Genomic DNA, 24,451 nt, shown 5'->3' with positions numbered 1-24,451 from the left:
TGAGGTCTGTTAGAAACTAGGCAAGTGGGGTTTATATGTATATCTGTGGAATAATGTCCAGGGTGGGAGAAAGAAGTTTGTTGGAGGCAAGTGTGAATGTTGCAATTGGCCACCTTGATTTGTATTAAATAGCCTTGTAGCTACCAAGCATGGCTGCTTCCTGCCTGGGAGATCCTTTGTTGGGAGGTGTTAGCTGGCCCTGATTGTTTCCTGTCTGGAATTCCTCTGTCTTCTGAGTGTTGTTCTTTATTTACTGTTCTGATTTTCCTTTTTTTTTTAATACTGGTAGCCAGATTTGTTTCATTTTCATGATTTCCTCCTTTCTGTTAAAATTGTCCACGTTTGTGGATTTCAGTGGCTTCTCTGTGTAGTCTGATATGATGTTTGTCAGAGTGAACCAGCATTTCTGTGTTCTCAAATAATATGCTGTGTCCAGGTTGGTTCATCAAGTGCTCTGCTATGGCTGACTTCTCTGATTGAGTTAGTCTGCAGTGCCTTTCATGTTCCTTGATTCGTATTTATCAGACTCTTTGCTTACTTTTCCAGCTTCAGTGTGATAACACATCCAGACTTGTACTGTTTCCTCTCTCAGCATAAATCAGAACCTCGCATTTGCATCACTTGGAGGGGCCCTTTCTCATAGAGGCACTATTATTATTCAGAGTTATTGAACAGAGAAGAGACTCTCTAACTCAGCCCGCGCGCTCCTCTATCCTTTTGTATATCTATGGAGATACAGTAAGTGTTGTAAAAGGAGGCGGAAACCGAGGAGGCGCACTTGGCGGCCGCGAGGAGGAAGCGCAGTAAGTGTGGAGGGATGGATGGGTCCAAGAGCGGAGGAGGAACCGGGCGGGAAGGAACCATTGTGGAAAGCAGGGTGGGGGGGCACAAACACCAGCCATGGCCAAGAAAACCCCGCATTATACCAGAAGGGGCTTGAATGCACACAACAGCAAGGCTATATGTCAGAAGAGGGCAAGGAGGCAACCAACAGAGTCCTAATGAAGAATGTGTGGCCTTCCAGGTAGGATAACACTGCAGCTCCCATTATCCCTCACCACTTGCTGTGTTGGGAGCTCCAGCTTTATAACATCTGGGGTCCCTTCCACACTGCTAAATAGAATCCCACATTTTCTGCTTTGAACTGGGATATATGGCAGTGTGGAAGGGCCCTGGAAAGCAACTATTTTCCCATCTCTATGGCGGAGAAACAATTATACAGTAGAGTCTCACTTATCCAACATAAACGGGCCAGCAGAACGTTGGATAAGCGAATATGCTGGATAATAAGAAGGGATTAAGGAAAAACCTATTAAAAATCAAATTTGATTATGATTTTACAAATTAAGCACCAAAACATCATGTTATACAACAAATTTGACAGGAAAAGTAGTTCAATACCCAGTAATGTTATGTTGTAATTATGGTATTTACGAATTTAGCACCAAAATATCATGATACATTGGATATATTGACTACAAAAATGTGTTGGATAATCCAGAACGTTGGATAAGTGAGACTCTACTGTAACTTTATTTTTATATCCCGCCGCCATCTCCTCGAAGGGACTCAGGGCGGATAACATGGGACCAAGCCCAGATAATCACAGTAATACAAAAAATACATACGTAAAACAGTCATCCACAAACAGAATTAAAGCCAGGTAAAAGCACATTTAAGAGTAAACCATTCAAATCAGAACAAGGATTTAAACGAGAGCGAACTGACCCAAAGTGCTGTACAGTAGTCTCACTTATCCAACATTTGCTTATCCAACTTTCTGGATTATCCAACGCAGTTTGCCTTTTAGTAGTCCATGTTTTTGTAGTCAATGTTCTCAATACATTGTGATGTTTTGGTGCTAAATTCGTAAATACAGTAATTACTACATAATGTTGCCATGTACTGAACTGCTTTTTTCTGTCAGTTTGTTGTAAAACATGTTTTGTTGCTTAATTTGTAAAATCATAACGTAATTTGATGTTTAATAGTATTTTCCTTAATCCCTCCTTATTATCCAACATTTTTGCCTATCCAGCGTTCTACCGGCCCGTTTATGTTGAATAAGTGAGACTCTACTGTATATTGTAAACCTAGTGGGTGAGGTAGGTGGATAAAGTGCTGCATTTCATGGGAAATTTGGGGTGGGGAAATGATTAAATTATTTCCAACTGTCGGAGCAGAATAAGACTGCATCAGAGCATAATAATTGTCACTGAGGCAGGACCTGTCATGGGGATTTATTACTCATTCTTCGAAGGCACACTGGAAAAGTTTTTAAATTTTTCCTAAAGGCTGACAGGATAGGTACTTGCCTAATCTCCCTGGGGAGTGAATTCCAGAGCAAAGGGGCCACCACAGAAAAGGCCCTCTCCCTCGTCCCCACAAGCCGTGCTTGTGACGCAGGTGGGAGCGAGAGAAGAGATTGTGCAGGTTCATAGGGGGAAATGTAATCACAAAGATAGTTGGGTCCCGAACCATTCAGGGCTTTGTAGGTGATAACCTGCATCTTCAATTGGGCCCGGAAAATGATCGGCAGCCAATGGAGTTCCTTAAACAGGGATGTTGACTGCTCCCTGTAATTCGCTCCAGCGAGTTACAACAACAACAACAAACTCTGTCTTCCCAGAAGGGACTCAGGGCAGTTTCCAACATAGGTAAGCATTCAATACCAACATAGAAAACATACAACACCACACTGCCAGATAATCCAGGTTATTGAAGCAGAAAATCCACATGATCTGATTTGAACAGGATTATCTTAGTCTACACTGCCAAGCAGTTCAGATTAAATTATGTGGATGTTATACAGCTGTGTGGAAGGGGCCACTGTGGAACATGGCTTTTGTTCCTGGATTATAAATGTAGTCCTGACTATACAAGTGATTGGGTTATAAATGTCATTTTGTAATTGGTTCTGTCATAAAAACATGGAGAAAGTTTATTAAACTGCCAAAACTTAGTTTTTGCGGGACATTCTCTAGTTTTTCAATGAATCTTTCATGGGGTCTTAAACAATTCAACATAGTTTGTGATAGCCACAAAACAAAGTTTCTGGAGTAGAATAATTGCTTTCAAAGTTTGCTGTTGTTTATTCATTCAGTCACTTCTGACTCTTTTGACCTCATGGACCACCCCACGCCAGAGCTCCCTGTCAGCCACCCCCAGCTCCTTCAAGGTCAAGCCAGTCACTTCAAGGATACCATCCATCCATTTTGCCCTTGGTCGGCCCCTCTTCCTTTTCCTTCCATTTTCCCCAGCATCATTCTCTTCTCCAAGCTTTCCTGTCTTCTCATTATGTGGCCAAAGTACTTAATCTTTGCCTCTAATACCCTTCCCTCCAGTGAGCAGCCGGGCATTATTTCCTGGAAGATGGACTGGTTGGGTCTTCTTGTGGTCCAAGGCACTCTCAGAATTTTCCTCCAACACCACAGTTCAAAAGTGCCTACCTTCCTTTGCTCAGCCTTTCTTATAGGCTTTCAAAGTAAGCACACACAATTAAACAGGAAATCACACTTTTAAACCAGGAACAGAACATTTTTCACATTTTGTTACATAGTGTGATTATAATAATAATTGTATTTCTTGCCTGCCTCTCCTCATGACTGAAGACAGGTTATAGCATAGTTAAGACTTAAACATTGTAAAAAATATAAATACACATATTAAATGTATTTCTATAAAATATACGTATTAAAACATGTTTCTGCATAATACATATTAAAACACACAGTACATAGATTAAGACGCATAGTTGCTGTGTGCCTTCAGGTTATTTCCAACTGAGGGCAACCTTAAGGCAAACCTATCACAGGGTTTTCAGAGGCTGAGAGAGTGTGACCTCCTAAGGTCACACAGAAGGTTTCTATTTCTAAGCAGGGAAGTGAACTCCAAGCCCCATCTACACTGACTGTTGAATGCCGTTTCATTTAATGAGGGAAGTGCTTTTGTTGTACAGAGGATTAGAAGGAAATCTTGGAACCACGTTGAGGCCCGGATGGGAATTACACAAACTACAGATTTCTGATGTGCATAAAAGTCTTTCTTTTGAGTATGTTTTGTAGGAGTTTATTGTCTGGCCACCGCAGTTTAAAGCTAGCTAGTTTCAAACTGCTTTAAACTGTAAGTGTAGATAGGGCCATAATCTCCAGACTCACAGTCCAACAGAATAATGAATTCCTGAAGACAAAGCAGGAAGAAATGAGTGACCTTGGGAACAGACCTGGATTATCCAAACTCTCCAGGTGTTTTGACTTCAGGTCCTAGAATCACTCCTCTCTGACCACAACTGGTGAGGCTTCTTGGATTTGAAATCCAAAACACCTGGAAGATTAGGTGTTGGGAGGGATAGCAAATACTCCAGAGGACAGGATCAGAATTCAAAATGACCTTAGTGGATCAGAGTGTTGGGTCAAAATTAACAAAATGCATTTCAGCAAGGACAAATGTAAGATACTATACTAAGGCAGAAAAAATGAAATGCAAATATACAGAATAGGTGATCCCTGACTCAACAACAGCTCATATTAAAAAGATCCTGGAGTCTTTATGGGCAACAAATTTAACATGAGCCAATAGTGTGATGAAGCAACTAAAAAAGCCAATGGGATTTTGGGCTGCATCAAAAGGAGTATAGTTTTTAGATCAAGGGAAGTCATGGTGCCTTTCTATTCTGCTTTCGTTAGACCTCACCTGGAATACTGTGTCCAGTTCTGGGTACCACAGTTTAAAAGAGATATTGATAAGCTGGAAGGTGACCAGAGGAGGGCAACTAAAATGATTAAAGGTCTGGAGACCATGGAACTGGGGGTGTTTAGCCTGCTGAATATAAGGTTGAGAGGAGACATGATAGCTATGTATAAATGCGTGAAAGGATGCCATAAGGAAGGAGTAGGATTATTTTCTGCTTCCCTAGAAACTAGGGCTCAATGGAGCAATTGGTTCAAATTACACGAAAGGAGTTTCCACCTAAATATTAGGAAGAACTTCATGACTGTACAAGCTATTCAACTCTCTGCCTCAAGAACTCTCTGCCTCAAGAGTGCGGTGGAAGCTTTTAAACAGAAGCTGAATGGCCATCTCTCAGGGGTACTTTGATTGTGCTTTTCTTGGATGGCAGGGGGTTAGACTAGTTGGCTCATGTGGTCTCTTCCAATTCTATTATTCTACGAATCAGTGTACTAGATGTCTTTAGATGTGGCTTACTGGTAGATAAACTGGTACAGTCAACTCTCCACATTGGTTGGAGTTAGGGATACAGGACCCCTGTAGAAGTGAAAAACTGTAAATAAAGAAATCCCCTTTCTTTTACCCGAGAACATCTCTAGGATTTTCTAAGTCTTCCAGCACAACTTTTTGGCAACTTCTGCTGGAAGCTTATCATTGAATCACACTGGAGGACCTAGACATCCTGAGGGAGGTGTTCTCTATATCAGAGCTTGTTACACTTTATCCACTTAAGACCCCTTTCCACTTGAGAAATTGTACACAATTCCAGGTATGTAGGTATATAAAATAGGCATAAAATCAAACATTTATTGCTAACGAATTAGCATTTGCAAGGCTTGCTAAATAGAATGGTTTTCCTTTTTAGCATCTTCTGGAAATACCCCTGTAAACACTGCACATTGTTGCTAACAGATTCTTGTAAATGGGTAGCATTCAGAAACCTTTTACTGATGCCATTTTTTGTCACCCTGACATTGAGCCAGGATTTAGGATCAGGATCCACAGTTTATGAAGCAGTGCTATCTAGAAATCTCTATGTCTTCTGCCATGATTGAAGTTGACCATAGAGTCACACTGGAGGACCTAGAGATTGATAGAAATAACATTTTAATCAAATGAGTAAATAATCAAATATGCAAAAGTCATAAATGTAGAGGGCTCACTGTACATGGAGGCCAGTAGGGCTGGGTGCCAGCTTTAAGCCTGTATTTTTTAACCTTGCTGTAACTACAGAGAGGAAGGTGGGGCTGATTCTTATCTGAGTCTTATTTGTTCACTCTCCTTCCTCATGTATGGTGAGGCACAATAGGAATCTGGGAAAGGAATACTGGGAATGTTGCATGAGTCTGCGAAGGGGGTGGAGGTATTGATTGACCTGCTGGACACAAGGACATCCTTTTATAGAATGGGGTGGCGTTTCAGGATTATCTAGAAATACCGACTTGGTTGGTTATAAAAAGAACCAAGCAAAGCAACAAGCAGCAGGACAACAGCTGGTGGTTGCTGATACCTATGGACTTGGGGTTGGTCGTGTATTGAACCCTGTAGTCACATTATGTACCTGTTTTCTCCTCACTCCCAGAGTAGCTTGGCATAAAGAATGACCACTTTAAAAGGCACTGTTAGAAAATGTCCAGTTTCAATCCTCAGATAAATCTTTTGTGCAGAGAAGTAGCTGACTGCTGGCAGTTAGTGCCACATGTCTCTGAATTTCTGTTCTCCTCCAACTAACTCCAACACTCTCCTAGAACTGAATGTACTATGCTGTATTCAGCTGTAGGCACTTAACCAAGGCAAGAAACTATGGCAATACCATTGTGTTTGGCCTGTATTAAACCTTTCTGAGCAAGCTGATCTTTGGCTTTTCCTTTGCTCTTTTAAACATTTGTCTTCTTGCTGTGTATGGAAAAGGGAACCTGTTACGACATAGCATTGTTTTGACAGCTGTCAATACATTGCTTGGTCTTTATCCACAAGGTCAAGGATCTGTTAATGTTCAGGTGAGATGATGGATGGGACAGGAAGGGAGAGACTGCAAGGATCTGTTTCCATTCCAAAAGGCCTAAAGACACTAGATCTTATCTAATCTTGGAAGCAAAGGAGAGTCAGTCTGGTTAGTATGTGGATGGGAAACTGCCATGTAATATTGGAGATATAAGATATATATAAGCTAATGATGGATTATGACTCTGGAGATCATAGAGTTGGAAGAGACCTCGTGGGCAGGAAATCACATTCAAAGCACCCCCGACAGATGGCCATCCAATCTCTGCTTAAAAGCCTCCAAAGGAGCTTCCACCACACTCCAGGGCAGAGAGTTCCACTGCTGAACAGCTCTCACAGTGAGGAAGTTTTTCCTAATGCTCAGGTGGAATTTCCTTTCCTGTAGTTCGAAGCCATTGTTCCGCATCCTAGTCTCCAGGGCAGCAAAAACAAGCTTGCTCCCTCCTCCCTATGACTTCCCCTCACGTATTTGTACATGGCTATCATGTCTCCTCTCAGCCTTCTCTTCTGCAGGCTAAACATGCCCAGTTCTTTAAGCCGCTCCTCATAGGGCTTGTTCTCCAGACCCTTGATCATTTTAGTCGCCCTCCTCTGGACACCTTCCAGCTTGTCAACATCTCCCTTCAATTGTGGTGCCCAGAACTGGACACAGTATTCCAGGTGTGGTCTGACCAAGGCAGAATAGAGGGGGAGCATGACTTCCCTCGATCTAGACACTATACTCCTATTTATGCAGGCCAAAATCCCATAGGCCTTTTTTTAGCAGCGGCATCACGTTATTGGCTCATGTTTAACTTGCTGTCCATGACGACTCCAAGATCTTTTTCACACATACTGCTGTCAAGCCAGGCATCCCCCATTCTGTATCTTTGCATTTCATTTTTTTCTTCCTAAGTGGAGTATCTTGTATTTGTCCCTGTTGAACTTCATTTTGTTAGTTTCAGCCCATCTCTCTAATTTATTAAGATAGTTTTGAATTCTGCTCCTGTCTTCCTGAATATTCGCTCCTGCTCAGCCATGGAAATCCACTAGGTGACCTTGCCTTTGGATCGCCAGAAGTCAGAAATGATTTTAACAAGGCTATATTACAGAGGAATGTCATAGCAAACCATCTTTGAGTATTCCGTGCCTTTTAAAATCCTAGGATATTCATGGGGTTGCTAGAAGATGACAGGTGAATTTAAGACACATACATACATCTAACCTCAAATACTTGAGAACCAGTACTTCATGATGTTACAAAGTGAACAGAAATCTGAAGGAGAACAGGTGTATCAGTGATGACTTTGAGGATTAGGGAATAGCTTAGTGACTACACCAACTATTTCCAACCCCAAATGTTCATTTACTGTATGTTTCATTAATGCATTTAGCACAATCCTTGTTTGCCTAACCATGGTATTGGCCATCCTTTGACTCATTTGGTGTTCTTTCTAGCAACATGGGCGGATCAATGCAACTGATGTGCTTTGGTAATAGGTCTTTTTGTGTTGTGGGTGGAATTATCTGCAGTTTCTATATGCCACATAGCGTGTGTCATATCATTGGCCAATCTATATGTTTATGCAATTATTTTTCAGCTACCTTCTCTTTCCCTTCATAATATATTTCTACATTATGCTGCTGATGAATGCATCAAAAGAGGGTAATTGATGTTTGATGGGTCTTTGGCCTTCTGGTTCTGACCGTATGCGGAGTGAGGAAACTTGCGCATAAAAGAAATGTAGGGCAGTGTTTCTTCCCCTTTCTTTATGTTGTGGTGCCCTCGGGCACAGGTGAGTCTGAGGGAGTGTGATGCCACCTGCAAGTTAGAACAGAGATTTCTCAGCTGTGGGAGGTATTTGGCCCAAGAGAACTGAGTTGAGCCATGAGTAGTCATCAAAGTGGCAGGTTGAAAAGCACTGCGCTCTTTCTTCTTTGACAGGGACAGCTGGTGCTAGAGCCCAGAGAGGACAACCTGTGATGGGAAAATGCCCCTTGAGGTGAAATGGCCCTTTCCCCAGGCCCCATACCTGCCCTGGACCTTGGCGAGCAGGCTGATCATGGGACTGGTGGGCACCTACAGCTGCTTCTGGACCAGTGAGTACCACTAAACCCCTTTCCTTACAATGCATTACAGTGGGAGCCAAAGCCCCTTAGAAGGGATTTCTTGGACAGGGGCCATTTTGGCTCTTTTGGAGGCTGGATGGAAAGAGGAAACTACATTTCCCATGTAATGTGAGACGATCCCTCCCCTGATCCTTCTATATGTTGGCAAAGAGAAATTGGGGGAGAAAAGCTCATCTTTCTAAACTCTTACAGTTCAGGTCTAGATTAGTAATGGCATGCCAGTATGCATACCTGCATTAATGGGCATGTAGGAGGCAATGGAATAGCAGGTAGAGCTAGATCAGTGTGAGAGCCACTGAAATACTCTATTTTTATATGATCCTCCTGCCGTCTGTGTCAAAGCCCACTGATAGATTGTGACTACCCAAGGCTTCTTAAGCTTTTTCCACTTGAAACTCCTTTCTGTGTGAGAATTTTTTTTCACAATCCCAGGGATTTAGGTATATAAAATAGGTATTAAAACATTTACTGATAATAAATCAGCACTTCCAAGTCTTGCTTAACAGGCTGACTTTCCTTTTTGTGGAGTGCAGCCGAACCATCTTCAGCAGAGCCCAGTGTAAACGCTGCATGCTGTTACATATTTGTATAAATGAGTGGTGCTCAGAAACCTTTTTAATTTTGCTTGTTTTTTCGTGACCCCAACATTGAGTTAAGGGGATCCTATTTGGGGTCAAGGCTCACAGTTTAAGAAACAGTCTCCCTGAGCATGGCCAAAAGACTGTACTTGAGCTTTGTATGAGCCTGATCCCTAGAAAATAATTCTTTCCCCTCTTTTCTTCCTGCCCACTCATCTGCCTCCACTGCACCTATACAGAAGGATAGTGTGTGGATTCCCAGCTTATAGGCCTCAGTACTTCAACAGCCATTTGATTCATCTCAGAGCACCGATTGAGAGTGCCCGGCTTTCCTCCACCCACATCTTCCCTGAATTAACCAACATTACTAGTTTGGTTCCGGGCTTGCAGTGAAACAATGCCTGAAATTCTAGAGAGCCACTACCAGTCAATGTTGTTCTTCCTTACTCGTTCAGTCATTTTCGACTCTTCGTAACCTCATGGACCAGTCCACGCCAGAGCTCCCTGTCGGCCATCGCTGCCCCCACCTCCTTCAAGGTCGAGCCAGTCACTTCAAGGATACCGTCCATCCATCTCGCCCTTGGTCGGCCTCTCTTCCTTTTTCCTTCCATTTCCCCCAGCATTATGATATTTTCCAAGCTTTCCTGTCTTCTCATGATGTGGCCAAAATACTTCAACTTTACCTCTAATATCCTTCCCTCCAGTGAGCAGCCGGGCATTATTTCCTGGAGGATGGACTGGTTGGATCTTCTTGTGGTCCAAGGCACTCTCAGGATTTTCCTCCCGCACCAAAGTTCAAAAGCGTCTATCTTCCTTCGCTCAGCCTTCCTTATGGTCCAGCTCTCACAGCCATAGGTTACTATGGGGAATACCATTGCTTTCACTATGCGGACCTTCATTGCCAGCGTGATGTCTCTGCTTTTCAGTATTTTATCGAGGTTGGCCATTGCTTTCCTCCCAAGAAGTAAATGTCTTCTGATTTCCTGGCTGCAGTCTGCATCTGCAGTGATCTTCGCACCTAGAAATATAAAGTCTGTCACTGCCTCCACGTTTTCTCCCTCTATTTGCCAGTTGTCAATCGGTCTGGTTGCCATCATCTTGGTTTTCTTGATGTTTAACTGCAGCCCGGAATTTGCACTTTCTTCTTTCACCTTGGTGATAAAGCTCCTCAGCTCTTCCTCACTTTCAGCCATCAGAGTGGTGTCATCTGCTTACCTAAGGTTGTTAATGTTTCTTCCCGAAATTTTAACTCCAGCCTTGGATTCGTCAAGCCCCGCACGTCGCATGATGTGTTCTGTGTACAAGGTGAATAGGTAGGGCGATAGTATACAGCCCTGCCGTACTCCTTTCCCAGTCTTGAACCAGTCTTGTTTTGTGGTCTGTTCATACTGTGGCTACTTGGTCTTTATACAGATTTCTCAGGAGACAGACAAGGTGACTTGGTATCCCCATACCACCAAGAACGTGCCATAGTTTATTCACACAGTCGAAGGCTTTAGAATAGTCAATAAAGCAGAAGTAGATGTTTTTCTGAAACTCCCTGGCTTCCTCCATTATCCAGTGGCAATTTGGTCTCTTGTTCCTCTGCCTTTTCTAAACCCAGCTTGGACATCTGGTAGCTCTCGCTCCATGTATTGCTGGAGTCTGCCTTGCAGGATCTTGAGCATTACCTTACTGTCAATGTTGTAAATTTGAGCTAAATAGGCTACTTACTAGCTCATTTTATATAGCAGCTTCCAAGGCAGACCTACACATGTTAAATGCTTCAAGCACTCATTTGCGGGTTTAAATTTTGTGGATTTGATTAATACAGTATAGTCTTTTGGAGCATCTCTAGGTTCCCTATGGTCTATGTCTGCCTGAAATTAACCATACGGTTGTATTGGAAGACCATGGGATTCTTAAGAGAATCTAAGTTTTTCAGCAGAACTCTGACCCCATCTACACTGCCATATAAAATCCAGATTATCTGATTTGAACTGGATTATATTAGTCTACAATGCCATATAATCCAGTTCAACGCAGATAATCTAGATTTTATATGGCTGTGTAGATGGGGCCTCTGTGGGTGGTTTCTGGTGGAGGTGTTCCCTCTGTAAAAAAGTATTATTTAAATTTATATTGTTTGTACATTTGAGGGGGTGTCTCTAACCCTTGCAAAAGTGGCGGCCCTGTTGTATATTACTGCTAAGTATTAATATGAATAAGTAGGTAGAACCATACAGATGTTGGAACAACTGGTTCTCGCTCTTCTGCTCTCCTCTGAATTGGATCCTAGGTACTTCACAAGTTTTTTGCTTCTTTCCTGTACTTTGCTACTTCTGGAGCTCTCATTTTGCTCTCTCTTCCCTTCAGAATATATGAACCAGCTGAATGTCCATAATGAAGAAATCCTGTACAACCTAATTGAGAAGCGTGAGCCAGGCATCCCCCTCCTCACCATCTGCAACCACCAGTCTTGCATGGATGACCCACACCTCTGGGGTATGGGACCAGGAGGGAACTGCTGCCACCTGGTGGATAGCAAAGCATGATCTTGTGTGGGTCTTCCCTCGGAAAGAATAAGCCAAACATCTTACTGGGGTGTGAAATTTAGTGAGCAAAGTTTCCTCAGACCTCTCTTCACAAAAACTTGGTTAAGGGCTAGAAAGGTGAGCCTCAGGTGTAACTTAAGTATGTGCAGCATTCCACTTATATTTTAAACAAAATTGCCAGGGTTTTTGAGGCAATAGTCCACAATTCAAAACAGATAAAACAAGTTAAAAACAGCTTTTTAAAAGCAGTTTTTAAGCACTCACACAGGTTGCCCTACCTTTAAGGACCAATGGCTACCTGCTGGAACATCAAGAGCTTGACTTCCTATGGGAGGGAATGCCACAATGGTGTCTAGATACAAGAAAAACTTGGTATCATGTACTCAACAATCTAGTCCCTTGGAGTGATATACCATTCATCCAAGCAGCTCAAAGTGAAATACTGGTCCTCTAGTCTCATTTTAATCCTTGGAACAAGCCTTGTGGATATATCAGAATGAAGGTGAATGATTGACCTAGGATCACACAGAGAGCTTCATGGCCAGGTAGAAATTTGAGCAGTCTAGCATTTTAACCACTATCTCTTTGTCTTTCTTTCTTTTTCTGCACTGGTCTTGATTTAGTTTAGATTGTTCCCAAATATTAATATGAATTGTTCTTTTCCCGCAAAGGTATCCTGAAATTAAGGCATGTCTGGAATTTGCAGAAAATGCGCTGGTAAGCATGAAAAACAGTGGTTCTTTTCTAACAGAATGGAATAGACTACATTTTTGTGGCTTTCCCCAAGAATGTCCTTCTAATATTCTGTGATTTTCAGGGGTTTTCTAAGACTTTAAGGAAAGGTTTAGTGTAGCATGTTTTGAACATGGTTTATTGATCTTTTTCCTGTTCCAGGACCCCCACAGCTGCAGACATCTGTTTCACAAAGGAGCTGCATTCTCGTTTCTTCAGCCTTGGGCGATGTGTTCCTGTCTGTCGGGGTAAGTGGATGGATGGCTTAATAGATGCTTGCAGTACAATGATGTAGGTGTCCAGTCAAGGATCCTAGACAGCAGTACCCCCAATCCAGACCGAAGAGGTAGTTTTCTGCTTTATCAAGCTCTTTTCTTTTGTGGAACTGCAGAACCATGGACTCCCACTCCATGCCTGTGTCTTCTGCACTGCCATCTGTCAAATGGGAATAATAAGGACACAGTGATGTGATTGTTATAAATATTCCTCAATATAGCCAGGCTTTTTTTCAAATAAAGAAGGCTACAGTGGAAAAATGTTGCCTTATATTGAATGAGTTCTTTTCTACATATCAGATGAGAGTGAACTATTTGGAAAGGTGTGAATGGTGCATTTATTTTGTAAATTAGTTTAAAACTAATAAAAATAGAAAGAGCACAAGTGGCTAAATATCTTTTGACCAAAAATGGGCAACAGCGGCCACATTGTCTGTAGCTTCAAACAATTCTTCCTCCGTACATGAGGCAGGACACTGTGGACAAGCATACAGATGTAGAGTTGTCTGCTCTGCTCCACAGTCGCACAAGGTGGAGAATTTTTTTAGGTAGTGCCATTTTGCCAGGTTGTCTTTTGATCTGCCCACTCCACTTCTGGGTCTGTTCATGGACTTCCAAGTTGCCCATTCTTGGCTTACCTCTGGAGGCAGACTCTCATAGGGGGGCATCCAATTGAGATTTCCTAGTTTAGCTGCCCAGAGGGATACTCTTGCTGTTGCTGGGGGAACGTTAGGAGTGGTGGTTCTCATGAAGGTTTTCCTTGATTTGAGTCTACTAGGGGGAGGCTGATAGCCATGCAGAGGATGGCTTTCACAGTGTTCAACCTTATTTCTCTCACAGTTAGCAGCAACTTCTCATTGCACATCGGGGGGAGGGGCAATGCTAGCTAGCTTGTAGAGTTTATCAACAGGTGTAGGTTTGAGATTATTGTGATTATTCTGCATGTTTCCTTCAATGCTATGTTCACCTGCTTCGCATGGGCAGGCTTGTGCTAAACAGGGCAGGCATACTCAGCAGTTAAGTAAGACAAGGCCAGGGCTGATGATTAATTTTGGGTCTACATCCCATGCCCTGCCAGTAAGTTACTGCAGGATGTTATTGCATGAAACTACTTTGTGCTTGGTGTTCATACAGTGTTTCCTATATGTGAGAGTACGATCTAAGGTGACACCAAGATATTTAGGATGGAAACAGTGGTGCTTAGGAGAAGGATGGCCTTCGAGATTAGGCTTATCTTAAAATATTATGCCCTATCTACCCCAGTCAAGGTGGTTGCTATTATATGTCATCTAGTCATTTCTGACTTATGGTGACTCTAAATACTTTCTTGGCAGGATTTGTTCAGATGAGTTTTTACTTTGTCCTTCCTCGGAGGCTAAGAGAATGTGGCTTCCCCAAAGTCACCGAGTGGGTTTCCTTGGCTGAGCAGGGATTTGAGCCTTGGTCACTCTGTATCCTAGTTCAATATTCAAGTTAACTACAGTATACCATATTTCCTCTCACCCCCCAGTCAAAGTGCATATCCAAAATTAATTTTGGCTCTTGGGACAGAAAACCCCATAGGGAATGCTTCTCATCCTTGATAGTGAAAATGAAATAATTGCAAACTCTTTCATGATGCTGAAAACTTGCTTGCCTGAACCAATAACATAATACTGGCTAATGGCAGGACCAACCATGTTCTAGGTATTTCATACCACAAATCCCATCAAGTATGACTTGCAATGAAGAATGGTGGCAGTTCTCTTCTACTGACTCAGAAACACATAATTGGAGAAAGGAACTTGCCCTCTTGTAAGTAACTTATTTGTTTTTGCAGGAGATGGAGTCTACCAGAAAGGCATGGATTACATACTTGAAAAGCTCAACAATGGGGATTGGGTGCATGTGTTCCCAGAAGGTAGGTAGGCATGCTTTATCTATATATGCTGCTTTTCTTCCAAAGTGGAGCTCTAGGCAGCTTATACCTGTGATAAAATGATTTTAAACAGCAATTAAAAGTAGTATAAAATTGTTTGGGGTAAAAGATGCAAAAGTTTTTAAAATCGGGGTATAAATGTGCAGCAACAGGGTGTGACTGATAAAATATCACAGGCAAAACCATTTTTCAGTTATCCTTAGATTTTCTCTCAACTTCTTTTTGTAGGCAAAGTGAACATGACTAAGGAGTTTATGCGCTTTAAGTGGGGTGAGTATCTCTTTAATGTTATCTCTTTTTTAATATGTTTTTTATTGTATACACAGGTAGAATAATATCAAAATCCATCACCATTTCAATATACATATAAAATGTTATTCTCTTAGTAATCTTAACCTTGCTGATTCCACCTTTATCTTCCACTTGTGTCTATTTTCCCCCTCCCCCCATCTTCTGGGTACAGTACTTTCCTTCATTCAGATATTATTTTAATTGATCAATCGTAAAAGAGAATGATTCAGTTCTTTATATTTTGCTTTTCCTTTGACTTTAACGATCTTCCCCATTTCAGATCCCAGTTCTTTTTGATTCGGCCTTATGTATATTTTTGTTCTTTCTAATACCACTTCCTCTTTTTCCTTCCAGGCATCGGACGCCTTCTAGCTGAGTGCCGCCTGCATCCTATAATAGTGCCACTCTGGCATGTAGGTGAGACCTGAATCAGGGGAGGGAGACAGGAGAGGAGCAAAATTCAACAGTAGGCAACATGAGCCAGTGCCATAAGTGGTGGATGTGGATTACAATTGTTGGTTTCTTTTTAAAAATCAGATTTATTTTGATAGTAGAACAAAATATAAACAGAGATGTATAGCTTCTTTTCAAGTAGTATCAGCTAATTAGGAATATTAAGAAGTACAAAAATGAACCAAAAGCAAGAGTACATAATATCACATCAGTAGCTGAAGTTCTGTATCACAGTTGCAAATGATTTTATGTTGAGAATTCCAGTGAGAATGGCCGTGTTGTGGGTTATGGGCTTGCAGAGACCTGTGGCTGCCAACAAGTCAGTTGTGTGGGATTGGGTGGTCAAATTGTCATATTCAATGTGAAGCATTCCTAAAAAGTTCACTTTTGTCAGGCACCTCTTCTCTGAGCCAAGCCTGATGTTGGCCTGAAAGTAAGACTGACTCCAAAAGGATGTATAAGGAAGGCAGGGAGAAGTTGCTACAAGTAAGCTATTCATTGTGATTGTCAAATCATTTGTTTTTCAACAGAAATTGTTTAATGAGATTATTGAAATGCAGGAAGTGGGAAAGAGTTCTGAGAGACTTCTTATTTTCACTTGGGACAGGACACTTATATTTGATGTTGTTCCTCACTTTATTTATCTATTTGACTTATTTTCCGCCTCCCAAAATGGGATCCTCCTGCCTTCATTCTCAGAGTACAGGACTGTGACAACAGTGATAATGATATTACAATGTTTGTAGAGATATCATCCTAAGTGTCAGTGCTCTTCCTTAGATGCCGCACATTGAAACACCCTTATTCACAGGAGATATGATCCTGCTTGGATCACAGAAAATGCAGATAAGACAAATGGCATTAAATTGCCTGACTACCAGCTCCAGCATACTGTAGAGTTGCACTGGAGGGCATAGAGCAGTGGTTCCCAACTTTTTTTTTTTACTACCAGGAACTACTTTGACAAGAAACCACTCTCCAACATTAGTACCAAAAGGGTTACAAATCAGTTTTTGGACAACTTTAGATTTGGTTTGGTTATCTGGGGTATCGATTCAGAAAATTGCATGGGATAGACCACATCAGCTCTAGTTTCTGATACAGAACATATGCCATCCAGTAGCCGCTATCTGCTTGCCCACAGAAAACCATATTTAATAATCTAGAGCTGATGTGGTCTATCTAAATGCAAATTTCTGAATCAGCACCCCAAATAATCCCAGGAACAGGCCTAAAAATGAAGACAGCAAGGCGCCCCCACTTCTAGGTGCCACATGGAACAGCTCTGCTCGGCGGGGGGGAGGGGAGGAGGGGAAGAAGCAGCAGTCAGGAGGCTTGTTGTTGTGCCTTTTGTGGGTAGTCAGCCTCTCCCCTCCTGACCGCCTCGGCATTATAAAAGGGTTTTGCGAGACCAGCCGCTCCCGTTGTAATGGTGTAGTAACAGTGAGGCCGCGGATCATTTTTTATTTCTTGGGGACCACAGGTTGGGAACCACTGGCATAGAGATACCTAGGAAGGTGTTCACTCTAGGAATTTGCAACAGAACTCAGTGGCAACTGTCAACGGGAAATATACCACAGAGTCACCTGAAGAACCTAGCAAATTCCTAGAGAAACCATTCTTTGTCTGGATGTAAGTAAATGAAACTGTGGATATGGGTTCCATGGTTACAGAGGCCTCTAAAATATATGCTCCTCAGTGACCCTTTTCTGATGGAAGTGCTGGTACATTAGTGAAGAGCTCTGAGATTCTTCTGTGCTATCTACCAACATGAAAACGCTCCGATTTCCACGTATGATCAGTGTTCTGAAGCAAAGTGATCATTTAATGTGGTTTTCCCATTTCTCTAGGGATGAATGATGTACTGCCCAATGAACCCCCTTATGTGCCCCGTTTTGGACAGGTGAGTGTTTTTAAATGGGCAGGATGTGCCATGACTGGCACTGCAAGAGGAAGGGGCCAAGAGATTCCAGCCTGTGAGAAAGCTGGGAAATTATAGAAAATAAGGAAATAGCACCAGGTTTTTCTAATGGTCCTTCTTGTTACAGAAAATCACTGTACTGATTGGAAAACCATTCAGTTGCCGGCCTTTGCTAGAGCGGCTCCGGGCAGAGAACAAGTCAGCGGTGAGTACATTGGGGAGACACTAGGATGATTGATGAACTCTGTTGTGAAGGGCTTGGGGAGGGCCATTGGAGTTGGATTAACTTGAAGCTTTCATCTTCTTCTGGGTGGAGCTCTAGTGAAAGAAGACATTTTCCATGATGAATAATGATTAAATTTTCCCACTGAGTCAAGGTTGTGCCTTCTGTTCCTGGTGCTTCTCTCAAAATGATCTGGAGGCATGAGGTTCTGTGTTCACCAATCTGGTTTAGTGACTCAACGTAGCAATAAATCAGGATACAGATAAAGTGTATTGGGGACTCTACACTCTGTTTTAGGATCTGCCTCAGTTCTGTTCATTTGTGTACATGGTTGATATCTTAATCAGCATATTTTTGTATAATGGAGGTGGAAAGCAGAGCTCTGCCCATACTTTCCACATGCTTTGCAATGGCTGCTGCTTCTTGCAGATGGAGATGCGCAAAGCCTTGACGGATTTCATTCAGGAGGAGATCCAGACGCTGAGGGACCAGGCTGAGAGGCTACATCAGACCTTCAAGCTGCAAGACTAGGAATGGGATGACGATAAGCCTTGGAGTCTTTCCCACTGAAACACAGAATGGGCAGTCCTGGAGCATGATGGTGAATGAAGTTCCTCCATGGACAGCCTCTAACCTTAGCTCTTGAGTGATACCTTCCCACTTTTCCACTCACCACCCGTGCTTCCCAATACCACAAATGTATTGGCAATGCATGTGGAGCACTGGATGAAGGCTCCCTGCATACCACATGGAGCCTTGTACTCCATTGGGGTGCCCTCTTGATTGTGCCTATATCCCAATGGGAATGGGAAGGACTCAGAACTGTTGTTGTAAGTGGAGTTCTCTATTGCCAGAATGTAGCGTTTCTGAAATGTAGTGACTCTTGATGAGGCATGTACAAAAACTGGGAGGATCTTGTGGGATGGGGGAGAGGTTAAGGCGGACTCTACCCTCTCCTAGCAATGATGCCCATTTATACCAGATTCCCTTGCTTGTGGGCAAGAGGGATAGTTCTTTTTGTAGGTAAACTATTGATCTGTAGGTGGCTTTTATACTTCAGACTTTTCCAATAAACGTGTCCAACCCCTAGCCTTCGTCTGTGCTAATTCCTATGGTGACGAGGGATGGGCATGGGTTTCAGGCCAAAGTGCAAGATGGCTTTGGCACTACCTTTTCAGAGAGATGGGTATACAAAAATAGATGCCTTCTCTTTTTCTAGTCCCCCAACTTGGTCCATCCTGTGCCAACGAGCTGAAGAGAAGGTCCTTTATATAGGAAATCCCCTTATCTATTATTACTATTATTGTTATTATTGATAACCCTGCTTTATCTCACCAAAGGGGATTCAAAGCAGCTTGACATAAAAGCATTAGTATACAATTTAAGACTTGTATTACTGGAGCCCCTGGTGGTGCAGTGAGTTAAACCGCTGAGTTGCTGAACTTGCTGACAGAAAGGGGAGTAGGGTGAGCTCCCATTGTTAGCCTCAGCTTCTGCCAACCTAGTAGTACAAAACATGCAAATGTGAATAGACCAATAGTTACCGCTCAGGCAGGAAGGTAACGGCGCTCCATGCAGTCATGCCGGCCACATGACCTTGACAGACAATGCCGGCTCTTCGGCTTGGAAATAGAGATGGTCACCGACCTCCAGAGTCAGACACGACTAGACTTAATGTCAGGGGAAAACCTTTACTATACAATTTAAAATGTACAAATATATCTATGGGACCAATACCCAAGGTTTCACTTATATCTGAAAGAATATTTTCTATCTAAGCTTTTTCCCGTCCCCTCCCCCTCTCCTTTTTCCCTTTTATAATTAGTTTTATATAAAGAAGAAAAAGGAAAAAAAAACTTTGGCAACCACTTCATAAGGTCTGCGATAATTAAAGTTTGGGAAAAGTCTAAGAACAGGTTTTATCCAAAGACCCCTCTATGGATTTCCCCATTGGAAGCAATCCAAAGAAGAGAACTGGCCTGGGAGAAGTGGCCAATCTATAATGAAATTTTGAGACAACAGAATGGAGACTATACACTAAAATCGCAAGAAGAAATTCATAAGATGTACAGAAATGTCTCCTGGTTTCAATGCAGACAATTAAAGGAATACTTTAATAAAGACAAGAAATTAGGTTTCATGGCAAAAGACTCAAGCTCGAATAAGATACAGTAGAGTCTCACTTATCCAACACTCGCTTATCCAACGTTCTGGATTATCCAACACATTTTTGTAGTCAATGTTTTCAATATATCATGATATTTTGGTGCTAAATCGGTAAATACAGTAATTACTACATAACATTACTGCGTATTGAACTACTTTTTCTGTCAAATTTGTTGTATAACATGATGTTTTGGTGCTTAATTTGTAAAATCAGAACCTAATTTGATGTTTAATAGGCTTTTCCTTAATCTCTCCTTATTATCCAACATATTCGCTTATCCAATGTTCTGTCGGCCCGTTTACGTTGGATAAGTGAGACTCTACTGTAATGCAATTGGACAAGAAAGAGATAACGAAGAAATACAAGATGTTGCTCCTGTGGTCCACAGAAATTGAGACAGTGAAAGATTGTATGGTAAAATGGGCCCGAAATATTGGACACTCGATCCAAATGGAAGATTGGGAAAAATGTTGGAACAAAAAACTAAAATATATATTATTTCAACTTAAAGAACTGGTATAAGATGATGTACCAGTGGTACATCACACCCCAAAAATTAGCTAATTGTTTATTTATTTATTTACAGTATTTATATTCCGCCCTTCTCACCCCAAAGGGGACTCAGAGCAGATCATAATGTACATATAATGGCAAACATTCAATGCCACTGGACAAACAACATATATAGACAACCACATATAGACAGAAACACAGGCAATTTAACACTCCAGCTTTTGGCTTTGTGAGGATATGCTCGATTCTGGCCACAGGGGGAGCTGCTGCTTTATCATCCACTGTGACACCAAGTCCTTGATGGAACTTCCTCATCTTCCACACACTGCTGGAGATTTTATGGCGTCCTAAATTAGTTAAATTAGCTTCCTTGCATAAGCGGTACCTAAATTCCTTTTTTAAAAAAATCTATTGTTGATTTATATCTACTACAATGTTAACATTTGTCCATCTATATTTCTTCACCACTGTGTATCCTCCCTCCCACCCCGAGCCACTTCTTATATATTGTCCAACCAAAATCTCATTTCTTCCTGAGGCGGTAGCCCTCCATCCCTTTTTTGAAGTCCTTTCTCAATAAATTTTCCCCGTACATCCTCAACACACTACTGGAGATTTTATGGCCTCGTAAATTAGTTAAATTAGCTTGCCTGCATAAGTAGTACCTAAATTCCTACTTGACAGATGCAACTGTCTTTCGGCTGCATAGGTCAGCAGCAAACTGGACTATGTATGGTCAGGAGCTTACCCTGACCTGGGCTGGCTTCGAACTCATGACCTCTTGGTCAATAGTGATTTATTGCAGCTGGCTACTAACCAGCTGCGCCACAGCCCAGTCATTATAACAACGTTATAACAACGTAAAAGGAAAGTGTTGGAAATGTGACTCACATGTGAGATCTTTTTACCACATGTGGTGGACATGTAAGATAGCTACCAATTACTGGATGATCCACCAAAATAGAGACAATCCTATCTATTAAAATACAAGTGAAACCGGAATTCTCCTTATTAGGTATGATAGATTTTGAAACAGAAAGGAATAAAGACATCCTATTCAACTATTTGGTGACAGTGGCAAGAATAACATATGCAAGAATGTGTAAGAACAAGGAAACCCCAATAATAGAGGACTGGATGGTGGAAGTTCTAGATGTTATGAATATGGATAGACTGACTTATCATTTAAAAACTACACAGGGAATTCCGAAAAAAGCAACAGATTGGACACCAGTAAAAGAATTCATGAAAAAAGAAAAAATGAAGTTATGAAAACGCTCTTGTAAGGGATGTGCAGAAAGGACGAATGGGAGATGCTGAATGAACAAGAGAAACTTTTGAAAGATTTTGAATACAATTCCCCTTTCTTTTTTCCCCTTCCCAATCTTTACCTTTGCTTTCCCTGTTCTTTTAAATACTACCTCTATATGAAAATATCAATAAAATTATTTTTTTTAAATGAAAAAAGAATTGTATTCCCTCCCTTTTTCTCTCTCTCTGCTTTCATTCCTACTAATCTATAATTGAATTGTTTCACCACTTTCATTGTAAAAGGAAAGATAGCATTCACTATTTTTTGTTTGTTTTCTTTTACTCTATTATTTTATTCTCAATAAAAAATATTTTAAAAAGGAATGGGGTGTGGCAATACATAAAAGAGTTTGGGGTGGGCATAATGGGTATTACAAACTCTTGTGTATTGCCACACCGCATTCCTTTCGATCGCACTCCTCTCGGGGGCAGACCATTGAACAGACTGACACTTCAAAATAACCCAATGACAGTTTATTGAATTTCCCGCCATACGCAGAGCCAATCGGCAAAGACGCTCCACTGAATTGTCAGCCACTCAGCATATAGATCCTAGGTGGACACTTTATTCACAGCCAATCAGGAGCTGGCGTGGGTTTTTTGAATAGCTGTCGAAGTAAATAAAAATGTTCTGTATTTTCCAATATATCATGTCAGTACTTTGAAGTGCTTTTCTCCGCTGACATCCTTTCTGGCCAGGAAGGATAAAAACCTCTGCTTTTGCCTTCTAACCCGGCTGTGTCCTGATTTGGCCTTCTGGATTAGCAAAGCGTTCCAGGCTTTCGAACCCGCGATTTCATGGTAGCTGAAATCACATAACAGCCATGTCTTCTTAAAGCTAGGTCGCTTCCAAATTGCACCAGAAGAGGGGAAAAAACAAAACCTATACGGAAGTCAAGGCAGCATGGAGGGGGTTGAGTGTTGGGCTAGGAATCTAGGAGACCATGGAAACTTATAGGGTGACCCTAGCCGAGTCACACTCTCTCAGCCTCAGTCACACTCTCTCAGGGGGAGGCAATGCCCACATTTCCACTGAATAAATCTTGCAAAGAGAGTTGACTTGAAGTAAGGTAACAATAATATAGAAATATCAAGTAAATATGTGTTGATGAAGGCTTTCACAGCCAGAATCACTGGATTGCTATGAGTTTTAGAGCTGTATAGCCATGTTCCAGAAGCATTCTCTCCTGATGTTTTGCCCACATCTATGGCAGGCATCCGCAGAGGTTGTGAGGTCTGTTGGAAACTAGGCAAGTGAGGTTTGTATATCTGTGGAATGTGGGAGAAAGAACTTTTGTCTGCTTGAGGCAAGTGTGAATATTGCAATTGGCCAGCTTGATTAGCATTGAATGGCCTTGCAGCTTCAAAGCTTGACTGCTTCCTGCCTGGGAGAATCCTTTGTTGGGAGGTGTTAACTGGCCCTGGTTGTTTCTTGTCTGGAGTTCCCCTGTCTTCTGAGTATTGTCCTTTATTTACTGTCCTGATGGAGCCCCCGGTGGCCAAGGGGATAAAAGCCTCGTAACTTGAAGGTTGGGTTGCTGACCTGAAAGCTGCCAGGTTCGAATCCCACCCGGGGAGAGTGTGGATGAGCTCCCTCTATCAGCTCCAGCTCCATGCGGGGACATGAGAGAAGCCTCCCACAAGGATGATAAACATCAAAACATCCGGGCGTCCCCTGGGTAACGTCCTTGCAGACGGCCAATTCTCTCACTCCAGAAGCAACTCTGGTTGCTCCTGACACGAAAAAAAAAACTGTCCTGATTTTAGAGTTTTTTAACACTGGTAGTCAGAAGAATACTCAGAAGACTCGAACACCAGCCAAGAATCAATCAGGGACAACTAATAACTCCCAACAAAAGATTCCCCCAGGCCGGAAGCAGCCAGGCTTTGAAGCTGAAAGGCCGTTCAATGCTTATTAAGGTGGCTAGTTGCAACATTCACATATGACTTTGGGAGACAAGAGTTCTTTCTCCCGCCCTGGACATTATTCCAGATATATAAACCCCACTTGCCTAGTTTCCAACAACACTCACAACCTCTGAGGATGCCTGCCTGGGCGAAACGTCAGGAGTGAATGCCTCTGGAACATGGCCATACAGCCCAGAAAACTCAGAGCAACCCAACAAGTAGATACTTCACGTTCTTTCCCCTCCCTTTTTGATATCACTTTAACTGCCATGGCTGGCTACTATAGACTCCTGAGAGCTGTAGTTTTACAAGGTCCTTAGCCTTCTCTGCAGAAGAGGGCTGGGTCTTCACCAAACTACAAATCTCAGCATTGATCCATGGCAACTGAAATGAGGCCAGACTGTATTCACAGTATACACTCCTTACCTCCTTTTCATTTTTCTAACAGTCCTTTCAAGGAAGTAAGGCTAAAGGACAAGGTCACCCACTGGGCTCCATGACTGAAGGGAGGCTTGAACCTTGGTCCAAGAAGTTAGTGATCCACGGCGCTGCTTCTTAAACTGTGGCCCTGGAGGTATTTTGGACTTCAACTCCCAGAATCCCACGGCTCTGGCCATAGTGGCTGAGGCTTCTGGGAGCTGAAGTCCAAAACCCCTGGAGGACCAAAGGCCTCCAGAAGGCGCTGCTGCTTTTGCGGAGCGGGGCTAGGAGGAAATCATAGGCAATAGGAAGGAGGTTCATATTGGCTGCGGCTGATCCTAATTCGCGTCCTTATTGGCTGACATC

At 42.2% G+C, this 24,451-nt stretch overlaps 1 protein-coding gene and 1 long non-coding RNA gene across 5 annotated transcripts; one reads left to right on the top strand and one right to left on the bottom strand.

Annotated features, from left to right (window-relative positions):
• The first annotated feature begins 663 nt into the window (after positions 1 to 663).
• tafazzin (tafazzin, phospholipid-lysophospholipid transacylase) lies at positions 664 to 18,855 on the top strand. Of its 4 annotated transcripts, none has more exons than XM_003216913.3 (11): positions 665 to 803; positions 8,657 to 8,811; positions 11,775 to 11,903; positions 12,625 to 12,670; positions 12,848 to 12,933; positions 14,780 to 14,860; positions 15,107 to 15,148; positions 15,524 to 15,586; positions 17,473 to 17,525; positions 17,671 to 17,748; positions 18,196 to 18,855. In XM_003216913.3, exons 2-11 carry the CDS (start codon positions 8,703 to 8,705, stop codon positions 18,295 to 18,297), a joined length of 789 nt encoding a protein of 262 aa, XP_003216961.1. In that variant the 5' UTR covers positions 665 to 803; positions 8,657 to 8,702; the 3' UTR covers positions 18,298 to 18,855. The 4 variants fall into 4 exon arrangements, with proteins under 4 accessions (XP_062827299.1, XP_003216961.1, XP_008102144.1 ...); XM_008103937.3 differs by lacking the exon at positions 665 to 803 and adding an exon at positions 830 to 1,024; XM_062971228.1 differs by lacking the exon at positions 665 to 803 and adding an exon at positions 2,098 to 2,657.
• LOC134296387 (uncharacterized) lies at positions 12,807 to 24,353 on the bottom strand. The gene is made up of 2 exons (XR_010003117.1): positions 24,092 to 24,353; positions 12,807 to 13,120 (listed from the first exon to the last, which is right to left on the bottom strand). It is a non-coding gene; the product is annotated as an uncharacterized LOC134296387 (long non-coding RNA).
• Between the last annotated feature and the right edge of the window lie 98 nt (positions 24,354 to 24,451).

This window comes from Anolis carolinensis, chromosome 2 (genome assembly GCF_035594765.1).
Source record: "Anolis carolinensis isolate JA03-04 chromosome 2, rAnoCar3.1.pri, whole genome shotgun sequence".
NCBI classification, from domain to species: Eukaryota; Metazoa; Chordata; class Lepidosauria; order Squamata; family Dactyloidae; genus Anolis; species Anolis carolinensis.
This window is presented reverse-complemented; position numbering and strand designations above follow the sequence as displayed.

Bases quoted from the DNA above. Each gene is read 5' to 3' on its own strand.
- tafazzin (XM_003216913.3), top strand. From the start codon at position 8,703: ATGCCCCTTGAGGTGAAATGGCCCTTTCCCCAGGCCCCATACCTGCCC. The intron at 15,149-15,523 runs GTGAGTATCTCT...TTTTCCTTCCAG, and splicing joins GTTTATGCGCTTTAAGTGGG to GCATCGGACGCCTTCTAGCT. The intron at 17,526-17,670 runs GTGAGTGTTTTT...TTCTTGTTACAG, and splicing joins ATGTGCCCCGTTTTGGACAG to AAAATCACTGTACTGATTGG.